Source organism: Coturnix japonica, chromosome 23 (genome assembly GCF_001577835.2).
Source record: "Coturnix japonica isolate 7356 chromosome 23, Coturnix japonica 2.1, whole genome shotgun sequence".
In the NCBI taxonomy this organism is placed as follows: Eukaryota; Metazoa; Chordata; class Aves; order Galliformes; family Phasianidae; genus Coturnix; species Coturnix japonica.
The window spans coordinates 2,383,226-2,406,714 of NC_029538.1; the positions used below are offsets into that span (position 1 = coordinate 2,383,226).

Here is a 23,489-nt window from a genome sequence, read left to right on the forward strand (position 1 = left end):
TGGCTCTTGAACTGCTCCACGTTTTTCAATTGCAACCCGCTGCAGGCAGAACTTAAAAGAGAACCATAGAAATCAGCCACAAATAGTTGGGAAACGGCCTCTTCCATCAGTTCAGAGCACAGTGTGACTGACCCAGCACAAAGACCAAGCTGAAAAGCGCATCGGGTCGCTGAGCCAGCCCTGCCCCAGGCTCCGAGCTTTGTCCAACCCCATTAGGATCAACGTGTGCGCCAGCGAGCCCCAAATGCTCCTTAAATAACCCTGCCCTAGGGCTGAGGAGGGCTGCTGAAGTCCCTGGTGCACGACCCAGACAGGACCCTATTGCTGGAGCAGCCCTGTGACGTGGGGGGAGATGGAAAGGGGTCAGGAACACGAGTTTGGGGCAGAAAGAGCAAAACTTGGTGCAGCATTCAGCTGGTGAGATGAGGAGTTGGCCCTGCAGCCCTTTAACCCCTGCCTCAGTTTCCACCCATGCAGAGCCTGCCTGCAAGGGGGATAAAAACAGGCAAACAAACAGCATGGAAATGTAAAGGGATTGCAATAAAACCACCAAACCTGTATCCCAGAGCAGACCTGAGGGGCCCCCACACCAAGGCTTTGTCTCATAGCTCCCACCCATTTAGAGGAGCCAAAATCCCTGCTCTCCCACTCCCACCCCTTTCCTGGTCCCATCAGGAGCAGAACGTTCCCATCCACATCCCCTGATAGGGATATTTTTAGGCTGTTGATGCCATTTTGGGAGCCAGAACGTGGCTGCTGTGGGCAGGGTCAGCGCTGTCACTTGTGACACCCAGCACCCACAGCCCCCCCCTCCCTGCTCAGGAACCCAGGGCAGCCCTGCACCCCAACCCCTACATCCCAATGGATGGGATGGGGCTGGAAACTCTCCCCTGTTGCATCAGTCCCACTAAGATCTGTGGGCTCCATACACCGTAGCACCAACACCTATGGGTGCTGCAGCTCCAGTGTCCCCATGATTGCCTGGTCTCTGTCCCCATCAGCAAGAATCAGGGCTCAGAGCATCCCTCCTGCTCTGCACAGCACACAGCCCTATGCCAGCCCACCTCCAGGGCACAGCACACCAGTACAGCCTATTTGCTGCCCCACATTGTGCTTCTCAGCCACCACAGCACTCATAATATCATCACTTTGGTCCACTCCATCACCACCACATCCCTCCTCCAAAACCCACAGAGCAGCCCAACCTCTCGGTCCCTTTCTTGGGATCCTCTAGGATCTAGGATTCCTAGGGTGACCTCAGTGTCATGGGACCCACTGAGCTTCTCCAGGTGAGTCTTAGTGGAGTGGGAACAGACCCTTGAGCCCCAAGTTCCCATCCTTACAACCTGGGATGCTGACAGCAGCTGACAGTGACTTCAAGCTTCAGAACTCAGCTTCCCAATGGGACTTACCTACAAAGGCTGCAACCTCAGCCAGGTACCGAGCACTGAGGTGTGAGCTCAGAGCTCACTGCCACAGCCAACCAAAGGCAGCACCCAAAATCCCACACATGAAGGTCAGAAGGTTCCGTCACAACAGGGTACAACCCATTCCTGCATGGACCCTCATGCTTAACCACTGGGCTCTATCAAATGGCAACACTGAGCCCTCTCACCTTCCCCTCCTCCACACACCCCCTGTGCAGAGATTTATAGCAGGGAGAACCCCCCCCCCCTAAATAACATACCAGCACTTGGACTCAGCTCCTTGGCTGTGCTACAAGCAAACAGACACCAGCAGAGTGTTTTCCTTTGCATAGACTTTAAATCTTAAGGCAGGGAGGATGAGGGGGAAAAATAAACCATACTTACCAGGCAGGCAGCATCACAGCTCTGAATTTGCTCAGTGCAGGAAGGGAAATGCTGTAATGAGCCCAGGGCTGAGAAGCTGCTGGTGCTGGGTGGGTTCAGCACAGCTGTGGGCAATGCTGCAGATGAGCCCAGTGCTCCCCAGCTGGAAACCCTCTGCAAATTAGCAGTGTTTTCCCTCCATCTCTTTTCCACACCTTGTGCATTAGATACATATAGATTTTGCCCCGTCTTAAGGCATCGCATTGCACAGCGCTGAGATGCTTCTGGGGGGTTGCTTTAACTTTGTGGTGGGATGGGCTGAAGAAAGACATTGTCCTGCAGCTTCCAAGGTCCAAAACTCTGTGCTTGTTTCATGGGGATGGGATCAAAAGAGGAAACAAAAGAACATTTCATGCAACAAAGACATATTTCAGCTGCTCTTGGGATGGGAGAGGCAGGGATCCAGCTCCAGCAGCAATGCTGTGCTGTTGTGCCTCCCAGGTTGCTGGCAAGAGCAGCAGCTCAGAGCAGGGACCTACTGCAGCCTGCAGAGGGGCTGGGAGGTTTGGGGACGTGTCCCCTATTGCTGCTGCTGGAAAGAATTTGGGGGGGGGGGGGGGCCCTGCTGAGCACTGGAGCAGCAGCAGGATCAGGCATTGAGCTGCAAAATGGTTTTTCCTAATGGACAGTGGTTTGTCCACCTTCCTCACACACATTCCTGCACTGCCCAGAGCCACTGTGCTGGGGGTGTCACACTACCACCCTGAGTATGAGACAAGGGAGCACTGCGTGGCATCAAGGTAACATTTAATGGCCCTGTCGGGCTCTGCTCAAGCAAATTTCCCTTTGGGTTGGGCAAGGAGACCCAGCTGTGCTTTGCTCACCCCAACCCCATGCCATGGTCCACGGTGGGTCTATAAGTCAGGGCTCCTCAGGAAGGCTGCCAGCAGAAGGGCTTTGTAAAGCTGAGAGCATCCCCAAGGAAGGTGGTGAGGAAGAGGAGGAGCAAAGGTCCCAACCCAGGAGCCCTCCCCAGGCTCGGGGACCTCACAAGTCTGTTTCAAACCCTCAACCCCAATGCTGTCAGACCCGCGATCCCCCCTCCATGCCCACCACCCAGGAGCTGGGCCGGGGCTCAGCGTGGTGTGTTGTCCCACCGGACTCCAGGAGCCGGTCCAAGGACTCGCCCCAGTTCTCCAGTTTGGCATAAGCCACCGCATTGATGTGGTCAAGTCGAGGCCAACTCCGGTTCTTACGGTCCTTGATGGGAGCCACCAGCAGCACCCCCGGCCGGCCCAGGTCCAAAGACTTGGAGTGCCCCGAGTTGTGGGGCTGAGTGTCAGGGCCTACATCCACCATGGGGCCACCATCCTCCATGTTGATGACAACATGGCCGCTGCGGTGCTCCATGCCCCGAGGTGCAACGCTACTGCTGCTACTGGGGGACAGCAGGGCCCAGGAGGGCAGCGGGCCTTCAGCAGGATGGGGGGCTCCCTCTGTCATCCCACTGGCCCCCCGTGAGGCAGCGTCCAGCAAGCGGTTGTTGAGCTTGATGATGGGCAACGCCAAGGCCCCGACAGTAGCGGAGAGCCCGAGGTTTGTCTCCGAGTGGAGGCTGAGGAGGGAGGCTGCTGGGGATGCCCCTGGGCACTGCATGAGCTCAGCTGTGGTCTGCAGCCTGTTGGGGCCAAAGCCATCGGCCCATTTGCTGCCCAAGGACAAGTCCACCTCGTAGCAGCCCTCCAAGCACTCAGGGCTGGCTTTGGGTGCCAGTTGGGTGTCCTCATCCTTGGGGCTGGTCTCCTTGGGGAGATCCGTGGCCATGCAGTAGAGACCTTTCTGCATCAGCATGCGTGTCTCCATGTCCCTGTTCTCGTAGAGCATGGTGTTGGCGCAGATGAAGATGAAGAGCCCGATGCCCATGATGACGGGGCCGATCAGCTTCAGCTTCTCATTGTGGGGCGCGGGGCGCCCAGCAACCACCTCCCTCCTCATGTCCCCCGCTGTGCTGGCATTCCCCACTCCAGCCCCAGCACCTCCATGCCCCCGATGGGGCCAGTAGCCCACCACAGCAATGGTCATGCCTACCAAGACCACCGAGATGCCCACCATGACAAAGGCTCCAGATGGTGAGCGCATGCGAAGCTGTCCCTTCACCGCCACCTCCGGCAGTGATTTGCGACGTAGCCTTCGGCCTCGGCGCCGTGGTGGGGCAGGGGGGGCTGGTGGCTTTGTGCCCCCCACTGTTGGCTCTCGCATGGGGCCATTGGGTTCGGTGCTCTCGGCAGTCATCGTCGCTGCCTTGGCTGCTCTTCCTGCAGGGAGAAAGGTGTTGTGAGCTTCATGTGGTGATCTGGGGGGGTCTGGGTGTATGGGATGGAGGGGATGTGAGGATAGTGGGACCACAGGGATATTAGGAGCATGAGGATGGTGAGAACATGGGGATCATAGGGACACAGAGACAACAGGGATGTTGGAAACATGAGAGGAAAAGGGACATTAGGAACATGGGGACACCAGGAGGACGGGGACCACAGGGACACTCAGCCCACAGGCCATGCAGGAGTCCAGCAGTTTTGGTCTCTATCTCACTGCCCGTTTTCCTTTGCTTATTCCTCCATCCCTGCTTGGGAGCTTTGCTTGCTGCTGGTGGAAAGGCTGAGGGTGACCCAGCAGCAGAGGGACATTGTGCATCCACCCCAGCACAGCCCGACAGCACCGTGATGAGAAGCCAAAAGTAAAACTGATTGGGAACACAAGGGCACAGGGTGGGAGGGGGGGGAAGCATGGGTTCTCATTTACTCCCTGAGATGAATGAAGAAGCAAAAGCCAGCAAAACAGCATCAAGAACGGGAGGAGGAAAAACAAACACGAGGGCTTTTTCCAGCCTTAATCATCTTAAGGTGCCGTTTGCATCCCCGGGAAGGAATTAAAGAGATGAGTTTCAGGATGACAGCGTGTTCCCAACAAACAACAACAAACCCACCCCAACCCACAGCTGAGAGCTCAGTGCTTCCTTGGAACCAGCTGGCAGCCCCACGTCACCAGGAGGGAAGCACAACAGAAACCACTATGGAGGAGACCAAAAGGATGTTGACCCCAAAGGGAAAGTCACCCATGTTCCTTGCAGCTCTGAGCACTCTTGTTTAGGTTCCCACCTGAGCTTTTGTTGCTTATGGTCTTAAATCCGACCTCTCCAATGTTACATCTTTATCTCCGTGCCACCCAACAGCTGCCCGTGTTCAAGAAGTTGCGGCATCGCTGGAGATGGTTGTTCCCAGAGTTCAGAACCACTACTTTTATTAATAGAATCCCCAAGGTTATATAAGCCCTTGTAAGGAGGGGGGGGAACATAAAAATTCAGCGTTGCCATCAAATTCAGGAGCTGGCAGACATCGATGCTCCCACAGTTGTGTTAATGCGGTGGAGGGGACGAGCTGGGTGAAGTTTGGGTGCAGCAATGGGGGTTATGGTGGCACGGGGCACACAGGGGATGTGGGGCAGCCCCACTCCCTGCCACCTCATCCCTCCCCAACCTGCTTTGTGCTGAGGGCTCCCATTCCTTCTGGGAGAGGTATAGAAATGTAAATACCTTCAGTACACTGCCAGGTTCGGAGCTAAGCTTCCAATCCCCACAATAAGGCTGTCACGAAAATAAATACAAATCTTTTTCTCATCCACCCCACCACGAAGGGACGCCGCCGGCTCCATCCTTCCTCCCACCCCAACCCTCCTCTCCCTCCTTTGCATGGAGATGCTACAAAACTTGGGCACCAAACTGCAGCAGTGGGCACAGTGACAATAAGGGACGGTCCCTATGGGATGCTCTGCCCTGAGACAACGCTGTCCATGTGAATTTGCAGCATGTCACAGTCTATCCAAAGTCATATTTAGTCCTCAAACCTCCCTCTGGACAAGGGGTGTGCAAAAGGGGATGGCAGCGTGCATAGAATCAGCATCACCCCCAGCTTCCAGGAACACACCACGGACCCTCAGCGGATGGGGAAGGTTCAATCTGTGCCTTTATGGGGAGGAGAGATGCTGCTGCCTTTTGCAGGTGGGAAGCATCAGGATCCTCCAAGCATCACATTTTTCCTTTCTTAGTGATGCCTCCTGGCACAGCCCAGGTGTGGGCATGGAGGGGGATGGAAGGGGCTCAGGTGGGAGCAGAAGCTCAGGAAATAACCAACCAAAAATAAATAAATTATTTTTTAGGAATCCTGTGGCACTTCCAAACGTTGCCCTCCTGATTCTGCCACTTTAGTGCTGCCTGACTTTCAGAAGGAGCCAATGTTGAAATCCATCACCCCATCACCCAGCAAAACCCATTTAAAGGCTGTTGGGATGGGTGAGCTCTCCCCAACACACCCCAACCGCTGCAGGGAGCGTGTGCCACCGCTCTGAGCCTCCCCAGGACCCTGAGTATCCTCTATGGGCACAGCAGGGCCACCCTCCCAGAGCCTGCAGGGCACTGCTGGCCACATGCTGCAATACAAACAGCTCGGATCAATTCTCAGCTCCTGCAGGGTCCAACCCCAACCTCTGCTGCTTCCTCACCTCCAGCTGCCTCGAGGCAGAGCTGCTCTCCAGCAGATCACCCCAGTTCTTCTGCTCCCAGCTGCCTTTATTCGCTCCAGCAGCCCTGGCTTGATGAACTCACTCCCAGCCCGGCTACACCCCGCAGTCACATCCCTCCCACTTCCCTATTCTTCTCCCTCCAAATCTCCCTCCTTACCTACACAAGTGTCCAGACAGCAGCAAAAACATCTTCGTGGGGCTCTCTGAGCAGAAGAAATCCCTTGTTACCCCCCATCCCCGCTCACCATCCCACCAGGACAAACCCCCCTCCAAGCTCAGTCCCTGTGTGTAAATCCCCACACCCTGCCCACACATTCCCAGCACGGTGATAAAATCCAGCTGTAGCTGGGGCCGACCATTAATCAATCCTAATTAATTAAGCTCCCCCTGTGGAAGCTTTCTGTGATGATCACAGCTGGGTGTGAAGGTCTCAGCTCCAACCCTGGGTTGGGGTCCCACCTTTAGCCGAGCTCCTGAGATGCTGGCAGGACTCACAGCCCCCAGCTGTGGCCATTCACTCTCTGCCCATGGCCCAGAGCTGGTGACATCTCACTGGTTCCCAATGCCCCACTGTGGTCACCAATGTCACCTGGAAACAGGACATGGGGCATCAATGAGTGGATACAGCTCTGCCCCCTATTACCCATCCCATCCCCTTCACATCAACTTCCCTCCCCGCTCCCAAAATGGGGCCATCCTCTCCACTCCTCCTTACCCTTAAGGCGAAGAAACTGCGTGGAAACATCCCACTGATTACTAATTACCAGAGCTCGCCTTACCCAGATTTGCTCTGCTAATTAGACTAATCTCCACAGCGGGGAAATGAGCTGCAGCCAGCTGGATGGAGGCGATGCTGAGGGGTAGATAGGAGCCGGGCTCAGGGCAGGCCCTGGGAAAGGACTTGAACCCGTTGTGCAATGAGACGATGAAGGGTGAATTCCATGCGGCCCCTCCGAGCTGATGCTGAAACGAGGACATCTGCATTGCTCAACTTTATGATGGGAACCAGATGCCAATAATTAGTGCAACCCGGATCCGAGATGGTGCGGGCGTCTACATTGAAACGGGGGAAGGGATTTCTAATGTCAGCATTTCGCTACCTTGGAGAGGGAGGATTTCCTAGGAGAATTCCTGCCTATGTGGAGCAATGCAGGGCAGCAGAGAGGGGGCTGCAGCCTTGAGCCTGCACAGCAGCACAGAGAAAAGGAAGGGAATCCCCCAGCTCTGCATCCTGCACAGACTTGGGATCCAACTCTGAGTTTGGCTCTTTTCCTTCCACTCCTCCAACAAATCCCTGCCAAAGTGGAGGCAGGGAGGGATGCGGGGGCTGCCAGGAGCTCGGTGCTCTCAGGCACAGTGTGAGGGGTCTGAGGGTGATGCTGACACCCCCCTCCCTGACCCAGGGATCGCTGACATACAGAGCAGCGCTGGCAGCCGGCAGTTCCCAATGTATTCCCAGCTGGGATCACTCTTCCCTCCAGCATCTGAACGCTCACATCTCCGCTCCGTGCCCTGCTTTACTTTGCTCTGCCCTACGGCCACGAATGCAAAGCTCATGAGCAGGAACTCAAACCTACTCGGGAGCAGAGGTGCGGATCCAAAAGAAAGAAAAGACCCTCCTGATCCCACCACCACGAGTAATTTCCACCCACCAAAGTGCTTAAATCAAACCCTGTGCGGGGATCCGCTCTGTGAGCACCCTCAGGTCAACGTGGAGATGGGGAGCTGCAAAAAGTACCGCAGTTTGGCTACAACAGCAGCACTCCTTCCCAGGTCCTGTGTCCTGGTGTGTGTATGTGCAAGTGTGAGCAACGTGCATGTGAATATGTCCATGTAGATGTGAGCGTGTGGATCCCTGCATGTGCATTTGCTTTTGCTCCAAGCACCCGGCACTTTGGTGCACACACACATACGTGTGCGTGCATCCGCGTGTCCGTGGGTGCCACAGTGTGTGCCCGGGGGTGATGTCAGTCCTTAAGTCCCAGCGTCCCCGCTCACAGCGCTGCCCCGATCCCGCACTCCCTCCCATCCCCGGCTCCGCTCCGCTCCCAACCCCGCACTCACCGGCGGCCGCCTCCAGCCGTGGCCGCTGTCCCCGGGTCTCAGAGCTCTGGGGGTCGTGGCCATGGAGGGGCTGCAGAGCGGGGCTGCTCCGCTCGGTTCGGTTCGGCTCCACTCGGTTCGGGGCGGCAGCGCGTCCCGCCCGGCGCTGGGTCCCCTCCCCGCCCTCCGCCCGCGGCCCCGCGGGGAGGCGGAGACCGGAGCATCGCCAGGGAGGAGGAGGAGGAGAAGGAGGAGGGAAGAACGAGAAGAGACCGTGCCCCGACCCGGCCGGGGAGGAAGGAGAAGTTACGGTCGCTTCGGGCGGCACCAGCAGGGGGTTCGCGACCCCCGTCCTGCAGCACGGAGCCCTGGTGGGAGCCAGAGAAGGGCGATGCCCTCGTTCTGCTCGTATCCCACGAGATGCACAAAGTTCCGGCCCTGTTGGGTCAAACTGGGCTGGGAATGGGTCTGTAGCAGCGAGACCCTCTGCTTCACGCTTTGCTTTCTCCCTTTTAATCATGCAGCATCTGTTGGAATGAAAGCGCTGCTCTAAGTTCACTTTCATCCCCCTTTTTCACTTTTTTCATCGCCCTGCAGGCACTGCTTAAAGCCCGGTGTCACACACACACTCACACCACACCAGTGTCACAGAGATTCAGCTCCGTTCTGCTCCGGTGCCATTTGCATTTGACAGGGTTTAATACAAATGAACCCAACTTTTGCTCCCCTTCTTCACCATGGCTGGGATAAATCTAAGAGCATCAAATGAGATCCCTGCTTACACCACAAAATACAGCTCCACAGTCCCCTGTGTGACTCTGAGCCACCAGCAGCATCTCCTGCCCTGAAAGCAAATGCAAACTCCATCCATTTGGTTTTATTGCATTGCCCAGCAAAGGGTTTTAGAGTTCTCAGGATGTGCATCCATCACCCAGGGGCCCAACGACAAGGGAGAGAGGATCCCCACTCTGGGCTGTGCTGCAGAGGTGGTGATGCCCTATAAGTTCACAGCTGTCCCAATGAGCTGGGGAGCTCATCCTGCATCTCTGGGATGCTACTGCAGCATCCCAGGGAGGATTACAGCCTGTTCTCCCTTTCCTATCACTGGAAAACATCCGGGCTCTCCTTGATCCAGAAGAAATTAATGCTTTTGAGCAAAATCTGACTTCCATCCCCAGGCTGTACCTGTGCCAGGTGAAGCCAGCCAAGGAATTGGAGCTGGAAGCGATGAGAGCTCAGCTCCTGGAGCAGGGCTGGCAGAAGGGCACTGAGCTCCATCCCTCCCAACTGGAGCATTGGAGCCCCCTCCATTGCAATGTTCCAAATCCAGATCACCCCCTGGCACCCCAAGTGTCATTAACACCATGAACGTGACCCAGGGTGCGGGAAGGAGGCACAGAGGACATCACAGGGAGGTGGGTGTTTTAATTGTCCCAACACCTCCTCCTCCTCACAAGGAGTGTGATAACACCCTGAGGAGTGGAGAGAAGAGTTGAAAGTAATGCAGAGGGGGCAAAGGGGCACCAGGAATAGAGAAGGAGGATCATTGTAGGGTGGGAGATGAGCAGGACCGGAGCTTGGAGAACTGCTACAGGAATGGGGAGGAACAGCTAAAAGACAATAAGAAAAGTAAATCAATGTCAGTGCCTGAGAGGGGAAAAACCACAGACCTCGTGGTAATGGGGCACCTCGCTTTAGATACAGGGGAGAGAAGGGAACTGCAGGTCACCTTTATACAGGCAGTGGGGGCTGGTGGTCCTGGCACAGCATCCTGGTTCTGAGCTGCCTCAGTTGGGCACAGGAACCCTGTGACCAGAGGAAGGAGAAGGAGACAGCGACTGATCACAGCCAGGATCTTAGATCAGAGAGAAGGAATGTTGTTATGGAGAGGCTGAGAGCTCGGGGTGGGATGACTCATGCTGGAGAACATACAGCTGTTGGAGAGGGATCTGGCACCGAGCACTGAGGCTGCAGAGCCCTCCCTGTGAGCAGAGAAGGGAGAGAGGAGCTGGGGCTGTGTGTCACTCCCTGACCCAATGCATGGGATGGGATGGGATGGGATGGGATGGGATGGGATGGGATGGGATGGGATGGGATGGGATGGGATGAGATGGATGGGATGGGATGGGGACAGCACCTCTGCACAGCACAGCAGCACCCAGCCCATGGCCAAGCCTGAGTTTGGAGCCACAAGGATGCACTGAGCACAGTGTGGACATACAGAGCAATGGGGAAACTGAAGCATGGAGAGAAGCACTCCCTGCTGTTTGGCTGTGGGGAGTAGAAGATGGCTGGTGATGGCTGCTCCCAGAGTGGGATTCTGTGACTGTAAGGAGACCTGAGGAAGGCATTAAGAGCAACTCCAAGGCACAGGAGAGAACTTGTGCCCTCCCAAAGCCCTTCTAGATGTATTTTGTGGTACAGGCCTGCAAACAGAGTGCTGGATTCCTAGTGCAGGGGATAAGAGCTGCACCATCAGCTACAAAGCCAGTTCAATACATTCCCAAGCTTTAACTCAAGGCCTCTCCATCCCAAAGTGCACATCGGGGCAGGCGGAGGCTTTACAGAAGAGCCGAACTTCACAGCAAACTCATCAGAATGTTTTCAGTTTGGCATTTAGGTTATGTTCTAAATTACCGAGCATTAGCGCTTGCTAATGTGGAGGTAAGACAAATAAAAGCCGAAGCAAAGTGCTTCAGCTGAAGCTGGGATGGAATATTTCACAGAAAGGCAATATTCGGTGATTGCTGCTTCGTTTAGAAACGAGCCATAACAGCTCCAGCTCCACGCAGAACATTGTGGGAAGACAATTGTCATTTCCATCCCTCCCTCAGACGCCGCAGGGTCGGTCCCTGCTCTCATGTGCTGCCAGCTGGGATGGGCACAGCACACAGAGGATGCAGAGCGCTGCCCTGCACCGCAGGGGACCCCAGACATGGGTTCACCATCGCCTCCTTCTGTGCCCTGCAGTTGTTGTTGCAGTGAGGTCAGAGGATGCTGAGCTGCGTCTCAGTGCTGACCCTGCCTTTATCCCCTCCTTGCCCCATAGGCCACATCTCAGCATCTCTCCCTTGTCTCTAAACAACATCCCAGGGTCCAGGCAGGGAGTTGTGGCCCCGGGGTTGGGCAGGAATAGGGCAAAAGCGCATGGAAAAGACACAAACCCATTCCAAAGGGCTGGTGGCAGGGAAGGGAATCTAGAAACCAGGAAACATTTGGGCTCTGGCATCTCCCCGTGCCTGACCCTGGCAGCAGATGGTGGGCAGGGAGCGGGGTGTGCTGCTGTATGAGGATGGAGCTGTTAGAGCTAATGTGTGGGAAGTGGCCATTAATAAATTAGCAGCAACTTCGCAGCCATCAGAGCCTGAAACCCTCTGGGACCGAATATGGAGCAGTGGGATTTCAGGGTGATTTATTCTTGGGTTGAAGTAGGGATCTTTTGATACCCAGAAACCTCATCCCTGTGCACACCAGGACAGCTTTGGGGTATGAATGTGGGGGTCCATCCTTTCTATGGCACATCCACCAAGCATGCAGCTCCCAGGAGCAGAGCAGGAAGGAGCAGCCAGCAGAAACCGCCCTATAACCGAGACGTCTCGCCCTCAAAGCATCCAGCCCAGCCTCAGTAATCCCAAATCCTTGGTATTAGACATTTAATCCCATATTTTATCATGTCCCTTCTTGCCAAGGGGCTGAAATTAAAAGGGAAGCAGGGAAGGGCTGAGCTTGGGCTGCTTTAATCGGTTCTTGCTGGTGGATGGAAGGGAAGGAGGGAGGAAGAGGTGGGAGCTCCATCATTGCTCTCCTCCTCGCAGGGAGAAGGAAGAGGGCAGGGGAGGAGCAGGGCCAACAAGCGGCTGCGTGGGGCTGTGCCAGAGAGCAGGCAGAGATTTGTTTCCATGATGCAAGCAGAGGGAGAGCAGCTGAGGCAGGACATGGGGAGTGCAGGGCTGGAGGCAGCCACAGGTATGAGAGCCAAAGCACTGCACTGAGAGCCCTGGGATGGTGACAGCCCACATAAAGGCAGTGACAGCCGTGAGAAGCAGCATCACTAATCCCTTTGGAGATGACTACCCCACGCTGCTTTGGGGGATGGAGATGTTTTGCAGTCACCTGAAGGCTGAGCAGAGGAGGGGCAGCAGCACAGACCTGATGTGCTGGGCAGGCTGTTGGAAGTGAGCATGAACTCAGGAAGGGGTCCTGGAACAAAACAAGGGATAACTTTCACATGTGCAACCTGATGCTGTTTCCCCCCGAGTAAGTTTTCAGATAGGGGCAGGCTAATGGAAAATCCTGTAATAATTACATCGGCGTTGTGGTGTGATGGAAAATACTGTAATGAGATTAGTTATGGAGTGGGCTTTTCTGCTGCAGCACAGCCACCAGCACAGCTCACCCATCCCCTCCTCAGCCCTGAGCAGCACTTTGGGGCTTGGGAACCCCCCTCAGAACCCCTCACAGTGTGAGAACACACACATACCTTTCCCCTATGGTTAACCTGGAGGGAATTAAGCACAGCTCTCCAGCCACAGCTCCCAGGGGCAGCTCTCCACACTGATCGTTTGCAGCTTCGCCATCCCTATCAGTGACTTGTCCTGGAGGTATTTCTGGCTCTGCCCTTGTTGATTCTCATGTCCCGCTGAATATTGCATGTGCTGCCATTCCCCAAGGGCTGATAGCCTGAGGAACGCCGATGCTTCGCAGGGGATGCTAAGCAGCACCTCTTCTCCTCCCTAGCATGACTCCATGTGTGTATTTACCACTGATTATATTTGCAGGAATGCTTGAGTGTGAGCATTAGCTGAAAGGTGTCAAGGAGTCCATCTGGGCAGTAGAAGCATCTCTGGGGGCTGTAGTGAAGGAGGAGCAGCACCGTCCCTGCTGATGGAGCACATCTCAGCTTCTCCCTGTCCTCCATTCAGGGGGAGATCTCAGCCATGAGAAGATGGAAACAAGGATGGGGAACTGAAAAGAGGGTAAAAAATGATGGGGAGGAGAGGAGATCTGCAGATCCAAAGGGGAGGAGGGGAATCCATGCAATGAGAGCAGTGACTCCTGGAAAGAAACACTCCAATACTGAAAGGGATCTCCAGCTCTGAGCTGTTGGTCTTACAGAAGTGATATGAAATTTGGGATGATTTCCTGCTGAAGAAGTAAATAAATAGGCTCAAGGAAACTGGGTTTCTTCCAAGGCAGCAGTGCAAGCTCTTCCAGCATTAACTGCTGCAAAATGGGTTTCCTAACACCCTGGGATGGTCCAGAAGGAATAGACCATCTGATGAGCAAAGAGGTTTGACACCAGATTAAGCAGAGAACTTGGATCAGTGCTTGGAGCAGCAGGGTCTGAATGACAAACAAGGGAACGAAGGGGGCCATGCAGGAGATGAACTTGCTAATGGGCATCAGAGCAATTACATGTGCAGCTCTAATAGGCATGGAAATAATTAACATTCTACTGCTCAAGAACTGGTTCCCTGAGTCCTGCTGAACCTGAGCTCCCATTTGGGGGTGGGGGTTGGGTATGGAAGCAGAAAGCAATGGTGTCTGGTGGGAACGGGCTCAGGATTCAGCTCTTGTCCTTACCAGCACACAGCTCCATGCCTGCACCCATTCAGATGGCACACACCATCCCTCCCTTAAGAAAGGGTCAGAATTGAAGGATCTCAAGCCCCCCAAAGACCTTTGTGGGATGTTTCCTATCACCACCATTTCTCCACCTCCTGAAACTGGGCAGGAATCCCACAGAATGGGGCAGGAACCCTTATGGCCCAAAGGGATTTGGCTGTGCCCTGGGAGGATGCTGCTGGGAGGCAGTGGGAGGTGCAGATTGCAGCAGTCCCTGCCTCTACAGGGCTGACCCCGCAGGATCAACAAGGCTTTGTTTTCTTTATCCCTTCCAGCAATTCATCAATTTTACTGCTAAACAAAACCACCTCTTTGAAGGGGAGGTCTCCTGTTCTAAATCTCTCTCGGGGCGGAAGCAGCAGATGATCTTAACCAGACGTGGCTGCTTAAAGGGATGCAGATGCTACTGCCCTGGCGGAGCTGTGCTGGGTCCCAGGGCACCCCGTGCACACCCAGCATCACCCCACTGCTAATTCACCACCACCACAATATTCTGTCGGCCCTAAGGATACCACCAACCCCCCCCCCGCAGCTCCTCTGGGTGCTTCAGTAAAGGCATCACAGTGTGGCTCCTGCTGCATTGAGAGCCTCCAACCTGCTGGAGATCCAGTTATCTGGTAGGCTTTTTAGCACATCAGTGTGCTATACTCCCTCTGGTTACCACTACAACTCTTTACATACAACCAGAGCTGCTTTTATCACCCTCCATACAGCCAAAAACACTCTATTTCCCCCCCTCCACCTCAAAGAAAACTCAGCTCCATCATCAGAAGCTCCACATCCAACTTCAGGAAGATTTTCCACGTGTTCTGGATGCAGCAGCATCACACAGGGCGCATCATGTCGTCTGATCATAAATAGATGTGAACAAGCACTGGCTTCAGGGCAAGAGGAAAGCTTTGGCTGCTCTGGCGTGGAGATAATTACACAAGATTAAAACACAGAGCTTGTTCCTTGCCCTGCTTACATAAAGTCCTCATGCACATTTTATAAGAGAAACTGCCTAGATATAAAACACATCACGCACCAAAACTTGATAGCATAGAACAGAGCTCTGACCCAAAGCCAACGCGCTCCGTAATTGAAGGTGTCATTAATTCTTTCCCCATCACCCAGATCACTTTGGAGACCTGAGAATGGTGTAGAAAGCTCCGACAGCGGCCAAGTTACATAGAGGAGGAGTGGAGTGCCACATCCTTGGGCACCAATTAGCACCCATCACTACCTGAAACTGCATATGCAGCTCCAACAGGAGCAGATGTGCCCCTCCAGCTGTGTAAGGGGAGGCAGGGACCCCTGGTTTCCCCCCAGACCCCCTTCTCTGCTGCTCCAGCCACTCATTAAGTGCATTCTTTCTGCACGTGGTGCACAGTGCGAGCCAAAGGAAAAACAAATCTGTTTCATGGAGGGAGAAAGAAAGAAAAGCTTCTAATTTTGTGCTGCCTCTTAAATGAAGATGCTTGGGGCATTCTGCACTGAGAACACAGGGCGAGGCCTCCCCCAGCCAACAGCAGAGATGTGCCTCGAAGACGGGGGTTACATCAGAGCCTCCCCTCTGGTCTTTTTCAATCCTACCCATAAGAGAGAGGAGTTTGAAGCGGTGTGAAAACCATCCAGGGAGACTCATTGAATAGTTGTGTGGTCCTGCTTGGTAACACGGAGACATAGCACAGCTTCCTCTGCTCCTGCCAGGGATAACACAACACAGAGCTCATCCCTGTGTGCCCGAGGAGAAGCGGAAACGCTGCTTGGGGCTGCAGGAGCAGCTGGCACTTTGCACATGGGGTAACCTCTGCTATTGGTGTAGGGCACTCACAGCACCATAAAAACCATCAGTCTGAGCCCCTCAAAGGCATGAAATCAGGTTTGGAGACACACAGACTGAATGGGAGGTGCTCAGGTCTGCAGGGGACATAGAGTGGTGCATTGAAACCCTCCGTGCAGAAGACCTCAGCACATCACCTGAGGAGTGGCTGGAAATGCTCCAGCAGCAGATGCGTGCATCTCCAAACAGGAAAAAATACCTTGCTTACATTAACAGTGTCTGGATGGTCAATTATGTGCAGAGAAGGAAGAACCGGGGGACAATCAGGATTGAGTTGGTGCTCTCAAATTAACAAGGGAGGCAACTCCAACAGGATGCTCCTTTTCCCCACTGCTGGCTCAGCCCACATCAGTCACATTTGTTAACAGCAGCACAACAAGAAAGGAGCAGTTTAAAGGGGAACTCACAGCAACAAACCAGCACAGACTGCAGGTCACACCTTCCCCTATAGGAAAACAATGCACTTCCAGCAGAGAAATAAGAAGTGAAGGTTCCAGCACTTACCTTGCTACAGAGCTGGGCATCACAGCACTCCTCCCAGGGTAGGGCTGTGCCAGGAGGGCAGAGACAGGCTGAGCTGCCCACCAGCTGACGTAGACCAAGTCACAGCTGCAGAGCTCAGGGCAGCTACGAGGGGTGGTGGGCTCAAAGGGCTGCACGGTGCTGATGAGAGTGCAGAGAAGGGCAGCAGTCTTCAATTTATAGCCAGGAAACACCTCGAAACCTCCCCATGGATGCTCAGATCCCACGAGAGCAGGGGCTGCCTGCAGGACAACACCAGCATGCAGAGAACAAACAGGTTTGGCTGCCCAAGGCTCAGAACAGAAAAGTCCACATCTGACCGAGCAGAATAACCTGCAAACGTAAGCAGCTGTTGGTGTGGTTAATGCACACTGCTAAGACTTCCCTATCAAATTCTTGGTTAAAATCAAAAGCCCCTTCAGCTCCTATGGAGGAATTCAGGTATGAAAAGCAGTGAGACAGACAAGCACACATCCCAGCAGAACCTAAGGGTGGCTTAAGAGAGAGCTCGGAGAAGCAAAACTCAACGTTACTGAGCACACAACAAACATCCAAGCTAAGCAGACTGGGAACCCGAACACGGTAACAAAAGCAAACAAGCCGGGATTTAAATAGAAGCAAAAGAAAAAAAGAAGAAAGAAAAAAAAACTTGGAAAGGAAAACCAGCGAGAGCAAATGTTTACCCTGCTGAAGGATAGTTTAGAAATTATGGCTGGGTTCCAGCTCTCCAATATTTTTAGCTTGGAAAGGTCTGCTAATCTCAGGCTGTGGGTCCGTATCCTCACCCCTTTCTGCTGTTGGTTCAGTGGGGCACCAGGAATCATTGCTGTGTTAGGGCTGTGCTGCACCCACCTGTCTGACCATTATAGTGAAGGCTTCCACCACCTGATTTTGGGGGCAGGTAACCAGCCAACAACAGAGCAGTTTGCAATTAATCAGCTCATTGCAATTAAAGCAGAAATCATCAAGACAAGTTGGATATGGGACAGCAGGAGGAAGCACAAAGCCCCTGAAGCGCAGAGGTTTAACGTTGATTCATGCTGATAACAACTTGCTAATTTTAGTTTAGCACTCGGGGTTGGGAGCAGCTTCAGGATAACACAGAGCTCGGATGGTTTGCAACAGAAAACCGTGAGGGATTAAAACGTTGTCAGCACAGGACAGGAAGGAATTTGGGGATTAGGCACAGCCTCAGCTGTGATGCTGACTGAGGCTGCGTGCAAATCAAGGAGAGCACAAGCACGATGCTTTGCTCTGCCTGGTTAAAGAAGTGAGAGATGGAAACGCTCTCTGTGCTTTGGGAGGAGGGGGAGAAGGAGCAGAACCCAGCCCGGAGCTCGGGAAGAACAAATCAGGTCTGAACTTATATTAACTTTATTCTCATTTCCAGGAGAAAGCAGTGGTGGAGAGCAGCATGGCAGCAAGCTCAAGTATTTGCTTAACGCAGGCAAACGTTTCCGATGCTGAATGGAGACGACGGCTGCGCGCTCCCTTCCCTGCGTACATTTCCAGTTCAAGTAATAGGAATCTCAAAAATAAGCTCTTATCACATGACAGAGAGAATGTCAGAAACTTTAAAGCTTTCTGTGGCATAAATCCCCGAGCAGGGCGTGAAAGTAGCAGGCAGGAAATCTTCCACAGCTGAACTCGCTTATCCCCTGGGCTGAGAATCCTTCCTTTGGCTGGAGAACTTTGCGATGAGCGGAGCTGAACGTTTCTGTCCAACTTTAATGTGTTACCCAGAGCTGAAACCTGCTCCAGGATTACACGGGGGATCACTGGGGTTGGCACAGGGAAAGATACTAACAGTGCAGTTAACAGCAGGAAAAAACAGAGAACCATTTGGGCATTTCAGACCTCTGAAACACACGCAGGAAATAAGATCCATTTCCATTGAGACAGCAGAGCTTTCCATTGCACTGCTGGGCCTTGGGAAGCTGTCACAGACCTGGGGTGGCTTTAAGAAATGCACTTCCAAGTGACTGCTGGGTTCAGCTGGGACTTGTGCTTTGCAGACCATGAGAGCCTCCGCAACCAGGTTGGTGTTACCCAGCATCAGCTTCGTGCAACACAGAGCTACAACTTTTGGCTTTCTGCTTCAAAGTGCATGTTTCAAATTAGGCAACAAGGCATTACACAATCAAAGGCATCTGCAGACCCCTTGCCTAGGCACGGAGCGTGATCAGGGCTGAGAAAAGGCAGAGCTGGCTTTGAAAAAGCAGAGCCTGGCTACAGAACCAAGCTGCTGGGCTGCATATGAAAGCGGAGCTCCCTGATGCAAGCAAGATGCCGTCAGCAGCCACTGAGATCCTAAGGCAAGGAGCAAAGCTGGGGCTTGAAGAGGACTTGTTTTGGTTTTTCTTAGTCTTGTAAGAATTAGGGATGTTTCTCTGTGCCCATGAGGATGCTGCAAATCTTCTTGCTGCAGCCCTGGGAAGTTGTCTGATTTGATGAGAATCTAGCTATATTTGGAAGAAGACCCAGCAATGGGTGAGCACACATCCTTGCTTGCTCTGCAAAGACAATTACTGGGTTACAAAAAAAAGGCACAAGAAGCACACATTCCTCCTTCTTCTATCCCTAAAAGGTTTCCCTCCTTCCTCCTCGCTCTACTACTGCTGTCACTGAACAAACTCCAAGTACACATTTTCATCCTTGATCCAGCTGGCTTGGAAGCCTCTAGGATTTAAGATCTCTCTTCTGTTTGAATAATTTCAGTGACTAGAATCTCATTGCTTGCTTCACCAATTCTCTTCATCCTCTGTCTATATATAGTAAAGGAGATGAAATAATATTACATTTAGTTTTATTGCTGGAAGCGATCTGCTGTCCCCCAGTGCACTTTCCCAAAGGAAGGAGGTGAAACAGAAGATTCAGCAGGACGTGCTGACTGCGAATAAGAACAAGGTAGAACTGCATGCAGTCCAGCTGGCTGGTTGTTACAGAGGAAGAAAACAGAACACAGAAGGGTTGAGGTTATTTAGCCAGGCACAGAACAGCCCAGCTAACAATCCTCTGCTCTGGCTGCCACAAAACAGTTCTGCTCTGCCTGGAAGGTGAGCAGTGTCAGAGCCCAGGATGTGGCACTTAAAGCTCCACAGAGATCTGGGATGCACAGAGTGGGGCAAAGGAATGGGGCTCTTTGCTGAACATCCTGGTTATGGCACCAATAATTCATTTTAATAAATGATATTTCTGTCTTGTCTCATCCCTGTCACTGCATTACAATACATGACTCTCCTGCAGTTGCGTGGCTGATATTTAATGTTTCAGCTACTTGAATATCCACTCCTACGTCTTCTCAGTGGAAGGCTAAAAATCCTTCATGTTTTTTACAAAAATAGAAGGTATGGGGATAAATTGCTCTATATATTACTAATCCAGGACCAAATGAATTCAGCAGCATGAATTCTGCTCTATCTACAATTTTAAGGAGCTTACTAACTCAAGAAGGTCACAAGGACCTTGTCAGGAGCTGGGAAGGACATGGAGAGAGATCAAGGACGGCTAAATGTTCATAGAAGCACACTGAGAATTCCAGCACAGCAGAAACACCAGCTCTCTCTTCTGCCATGTAAGCACAGGTTGCCACCTGCACATGCAGGAACAGAGCCACAAGCTTTGCTTTCTCCCTGACACAGACCAGCAATCTCCTTTGAGATACAGTTCTCAGCTTGCTTTGCTGCCTGTTCAGACTGATCCCCCTCCAGGCAAACCTGCCCATGTGCTCTTCCCATCTCACTGCCGGAGATGCTGAGGACCAACATCCACCTGGAGGCTGAATATGCTGAAGCACTGAAGCATTCACAGGTTTTGACTGTTTGAAAATAAAAGGAAATTGTTTCTAGGAACAACGTGTGCACCTGCAGGCATACGCTGTCCTCTGTGGGGTTTTCAGTTCCCATTCTTAGCATTTGGTTGGCTGTGAAGGCAGCTTGGATGAACCCAAGTGCTCCTGACTGTGCTGCTTTGCCGTAAGGTGATCACGGTCAGCAATGGGAGAAACACAGCTGGGATATTTGCATCCTATGGGAGACAACTATAGGAGAGATCTTTGCTTACCCCAAATCCACCCAGACAGGGCCTTCCTCCAGCTGCCTGGCAGCTCAAACAACAAAGCTTTGCTTGTTATCAGAGCCACAACTGATGGAAACTCTTTGCCCACGGTACACTTCAGTTGTGGAAGCATCCCAGTAGCCAACAAGGCGTTTAGAACAACCAGCATCAGCAGGAGAAAATGGAACTTAAAAACAGTTTTGAAAAGGTTAGCTCCTGAATCACAGCACTGAAGGATACAGATTAGCTGCTCTGAAGCTCACCCATTTTCTTACTCTCTCCTCTTCAGAGCTTTCATACATACAGCTGTTAAACACGCTGGTGATAACTCAGTCTCTTTCAGGCACTCTCATGGGACACAGCAGACATTGTACTCATAACTGTCCTCTTGCTATTGCAGCTCCACCACTGTTACCCTGGATTCCCCTTATAACTGGAGGTTTCTTCTAGATCTCAAAAAAGAGATTGATATATCAAAACCAAATTCAATTACAAAATATAATAACCTCTTCTTGGAAGTGAAGCTGCCCCATATTCCAGACTGTGGCAGGATTTTTATGTCCTAAAAATATTCTTTAATAAGTTCTACTTAAAATATATCTGAGTCACAGCCTGCCTCGTGGGCACGTTGTAATGCTCTCAGTGAAGATCTGCTCCCTGTCAGTTCCTCCTGGGCTCAAACGAAAGGGCTTCTTCTTACTCTTCTTCTGCAGACTTGAGCATGAGAATGGCATTGTAGACCTTCAGGGCAGGACCCAGCTTGATGTTGAGTATTTTAACCAAGTCGTTCTGGTTCAGGAGCAGGAAGGCCTCACCGTCTATCTGCTAGAGGTGTAAAAACACAACAGAAGATAAAAATTACAACCAAGAAATAAGCAGGATTCTCACTCCTGTTAAACAATGTACTGAGGAATGAAAATGCAGAAATGAGGATGGAAACCTTATCCTTCCCTCTAGTTCTGGCATCCACACCAGCCTGTGGTTCCCAAGCATGCTGCCCTTTCCAGGGGTCTCAGGCCCTGAAAAGTCAGAATGTGGGCAAAACTGACTGGGAAATAACGAGGATGAGGCTCATCCATTTGATGTTTTATTCGCTACAAGGATAATTCCCCTGTCAAAAATCCCACAGCCCAGTCCCAATCTGTAGCCAAAAATTAGATCACGAAATGCAAGCCTTCAGGAGGCAGCTATCCAAGAATTAATACATTACACTCATCTGCGGCAATTAGAAGCACCAAATCACCATTTCCTAGCACACTCATTACATGCTGTCATTGCACAGCTTCCCAGGCTCCTGGTAAGCAGCTCAAGGTGAAGTGTGAAGCTTTGCTGCTTCTTTGGTCAGCTTTGCTAGAAACTTTACACATGAGAAGAACTGGACAGATGTGAACATCTGGCTGCTCTCAGAAGCAGCACTGCCCACAGACACTTGGTCTCCATTTAAAGGAGTAGCAGGAGGCTATTACGAAATACATTTCAATGGCATTAAATGGGCTTGTTTAGCACAAGGTAAAGGAGACAGTGTGTTACATAAAACAGGGCACAATAAAGCCATGGAATCTGTCTGGATTTACACACATACTCAGCAAGGAGATATTCAATCAGATTCAAAGCAAGCAATCTAAAACTGTATTACCTTGTGAAAATAAGTGGAGCTCTATGTACCAGAAAGTAACAAAGTATGACTTTAAGAAGAGGTTAAAAATGTATCTTGATTCACAAGAAACAACGGATGTAATTAATATAAACCCCAAATGCTGCAGGGAAGAAGCCAAAGATTAATGGACACAGACAAACAGTACATGTCTAAGTTATTCCATTAGAGTTCATTTACACAGACTGACAGCATCTCCTCTCACTTGATGCTCACCAGCACAGCGGACAATGTCAGACATGGGGCCTATCCAGAACAACAACCCTTCTGTCCCTGCACTTCTAACTGGAAATTCTCCTTAACATCAAGAACTGGTATGAAAGGATACACTTAATAAGCTTGGACAAACGTAGCAGTAAGGCAAAGAGCTGGGAGACAGGAATTAGGGCTGCTCCTCTCTGACCTCAAGGAGACTGCTGAGCAAGAGAAGTTCCTTTACTTCCCAGTTTGCACATTGGAAATGACAGCAAGGCTTCCAGCACAGCCAGCCCCACTTCACTGAATCCTATCTGCACACTGCCTAGAGTCTGTACTGCTGCACAGCCCAGGGTGAAAACAGCTTGAAATAAATGGGCTGCTGCTTAAATTAAATTAAGAGTCAAAAGAAGGAGAAAACTGCTGAAAAATAATCTTATGTTTCAAAATGCTTTTGAGTCCAATATTATCATTATTTCACTTTCATCGCCTCAATGATGTTTGTTTTAAACAGACCTTCCCCGAGCTGGTCCTGGAAATGAGTGCAGTACCATTGCCTGTGGTTTTTGTTCTGTCTTATTTGGATGGTTCTTCAAATTCTGTGCACAATTTGTTCCCTTCATTTGTAATGTAAGCAGGAACTCATCCTCCTCCCTCCCACCAACAGGAGGCTGCAAGGGATTTATTTCTCCCAAACAGAGAGCACTCCAAGGCCTGATTACAGTAATGGACAACCCTGGTGAAGTCCAGCAGTGCTGTCACTCACACCTGAATCCTGGCCAGAGCCAACCTGCCAAAAGGCTTTTAATTTTACACTGACAGTTTAGTCCCAGCACAAACCTGAAAAACAATCCAAGCCTCTCTCGTTTGGCACAAAGAACCACACTTTGAGAATGCAGAAGGTATTAAAATAGAACATGGCTGCGCTGCTCTCTGAACTAGAAAACAGCCACCGTGTTCAGGAGCCATTTCAATTATTACTAGAAGAAACAAAACGAACTGTGAACTGTTGGATCCATCAGTACGCTCACACCTCACCAAGCCTTCGCCTCTGAACTCATCTTTGCTAGAAATGGGGATGTATCTTTTACACCCAGCTATGCTGAAGGACCTCTTTATTGGGAGAAATTTCATCATTCCCACTGTGTTCCAATGAAAAGGTGCTCATCCCACTACACTGCTACACCCTGAACAAGCATCA

At 51.9% G+C, this 23,489-nt stretch overlaps 2 protein-coding genes across 11 annotated transcripts in view; both read right to left on the minus strand.

Moving 5' to 3' along the window:
• Positions 1-1,742: 1,742 nt before the first annotated feature.
• Positions 1,743-10,467, minus strand: TMEM200B (transmembrane protein 200B). Of its 4 annotated transcripts, none has more exons than XM_015883483.2 (2): positions 8,433-10,467; positions 1,743-4,105 (listed from the first exon to the last, which is right to left on the minus strand). In XM_015883483.2, exons 1-2 carry the CDS (start codon positions 8,974-8,976, stop codon positions 2,874-2,876), a joined length of 1,776 nt encoding a protein of 591 aa, XP_015738969.1. In that variant the 5' UTR covers positions 8,977-10,467; the 3' UTR covers positions 1,743-2,873. The 4 variants fall into 4 exon arrangements, with proteins under 4 accessions (XP_015738969.1, XP_032304917.1, XP_032304918.1 ...); XM_032449026.1 differs by lacking the exon at positions 8,433-10,467 and adding an exon at positions 6,828-8,395; XM_032449027.1 differs by lacking the exon at positions 8,433-10,467 and adding an exon at positions 6,526-6,821.
• Positions 10,468-17,741: 7,274 nt separating this feature from the next.
• Positions 17,742-23,489, minus strand: part of LOC107323920 (lethal(3)malignant brain tumor-like protein 3) — a 40,851-nt gene continuing 35,103 nt past the window's right edge. For 6 of the 7 annotated variants that reach the window (XM_015883482.2, XM_015883477.2, XM_015883476.2 and 3 more), the window contains one exon: positions 17,742-21,264. In XM_015883482.2, coding sequence (XP_015738968.1) covers positions 21,136-21,264 — 129 coding nt within the window. In that variant the 3' untranslated portion in view covers positions 17,742-21,135. The remainder of the gene's footprint in view (positions 21,265-23,489) is intronic. The other variant, XR_001559369.2, reaches the window with a different exon arrangement.

Bases quoted from the DNA above. Each gene is read 5' to 3' on its own strand.
- TMEM200B (XM_015883483.2), bottom strand. From the start codon at position 8,976: ATGAAAGTGAACTTAGAGCAGCGCTTTCATTCCAACAGATGCTGCATG. The intron at 4,106-8,432 runs GTGAGTGCGGGG...TTCTCCCTGCAG, and splicing joins ACGGCTGGAGGCGGCCGCCG to GAAGAGCAGCCAAGGCAGCG.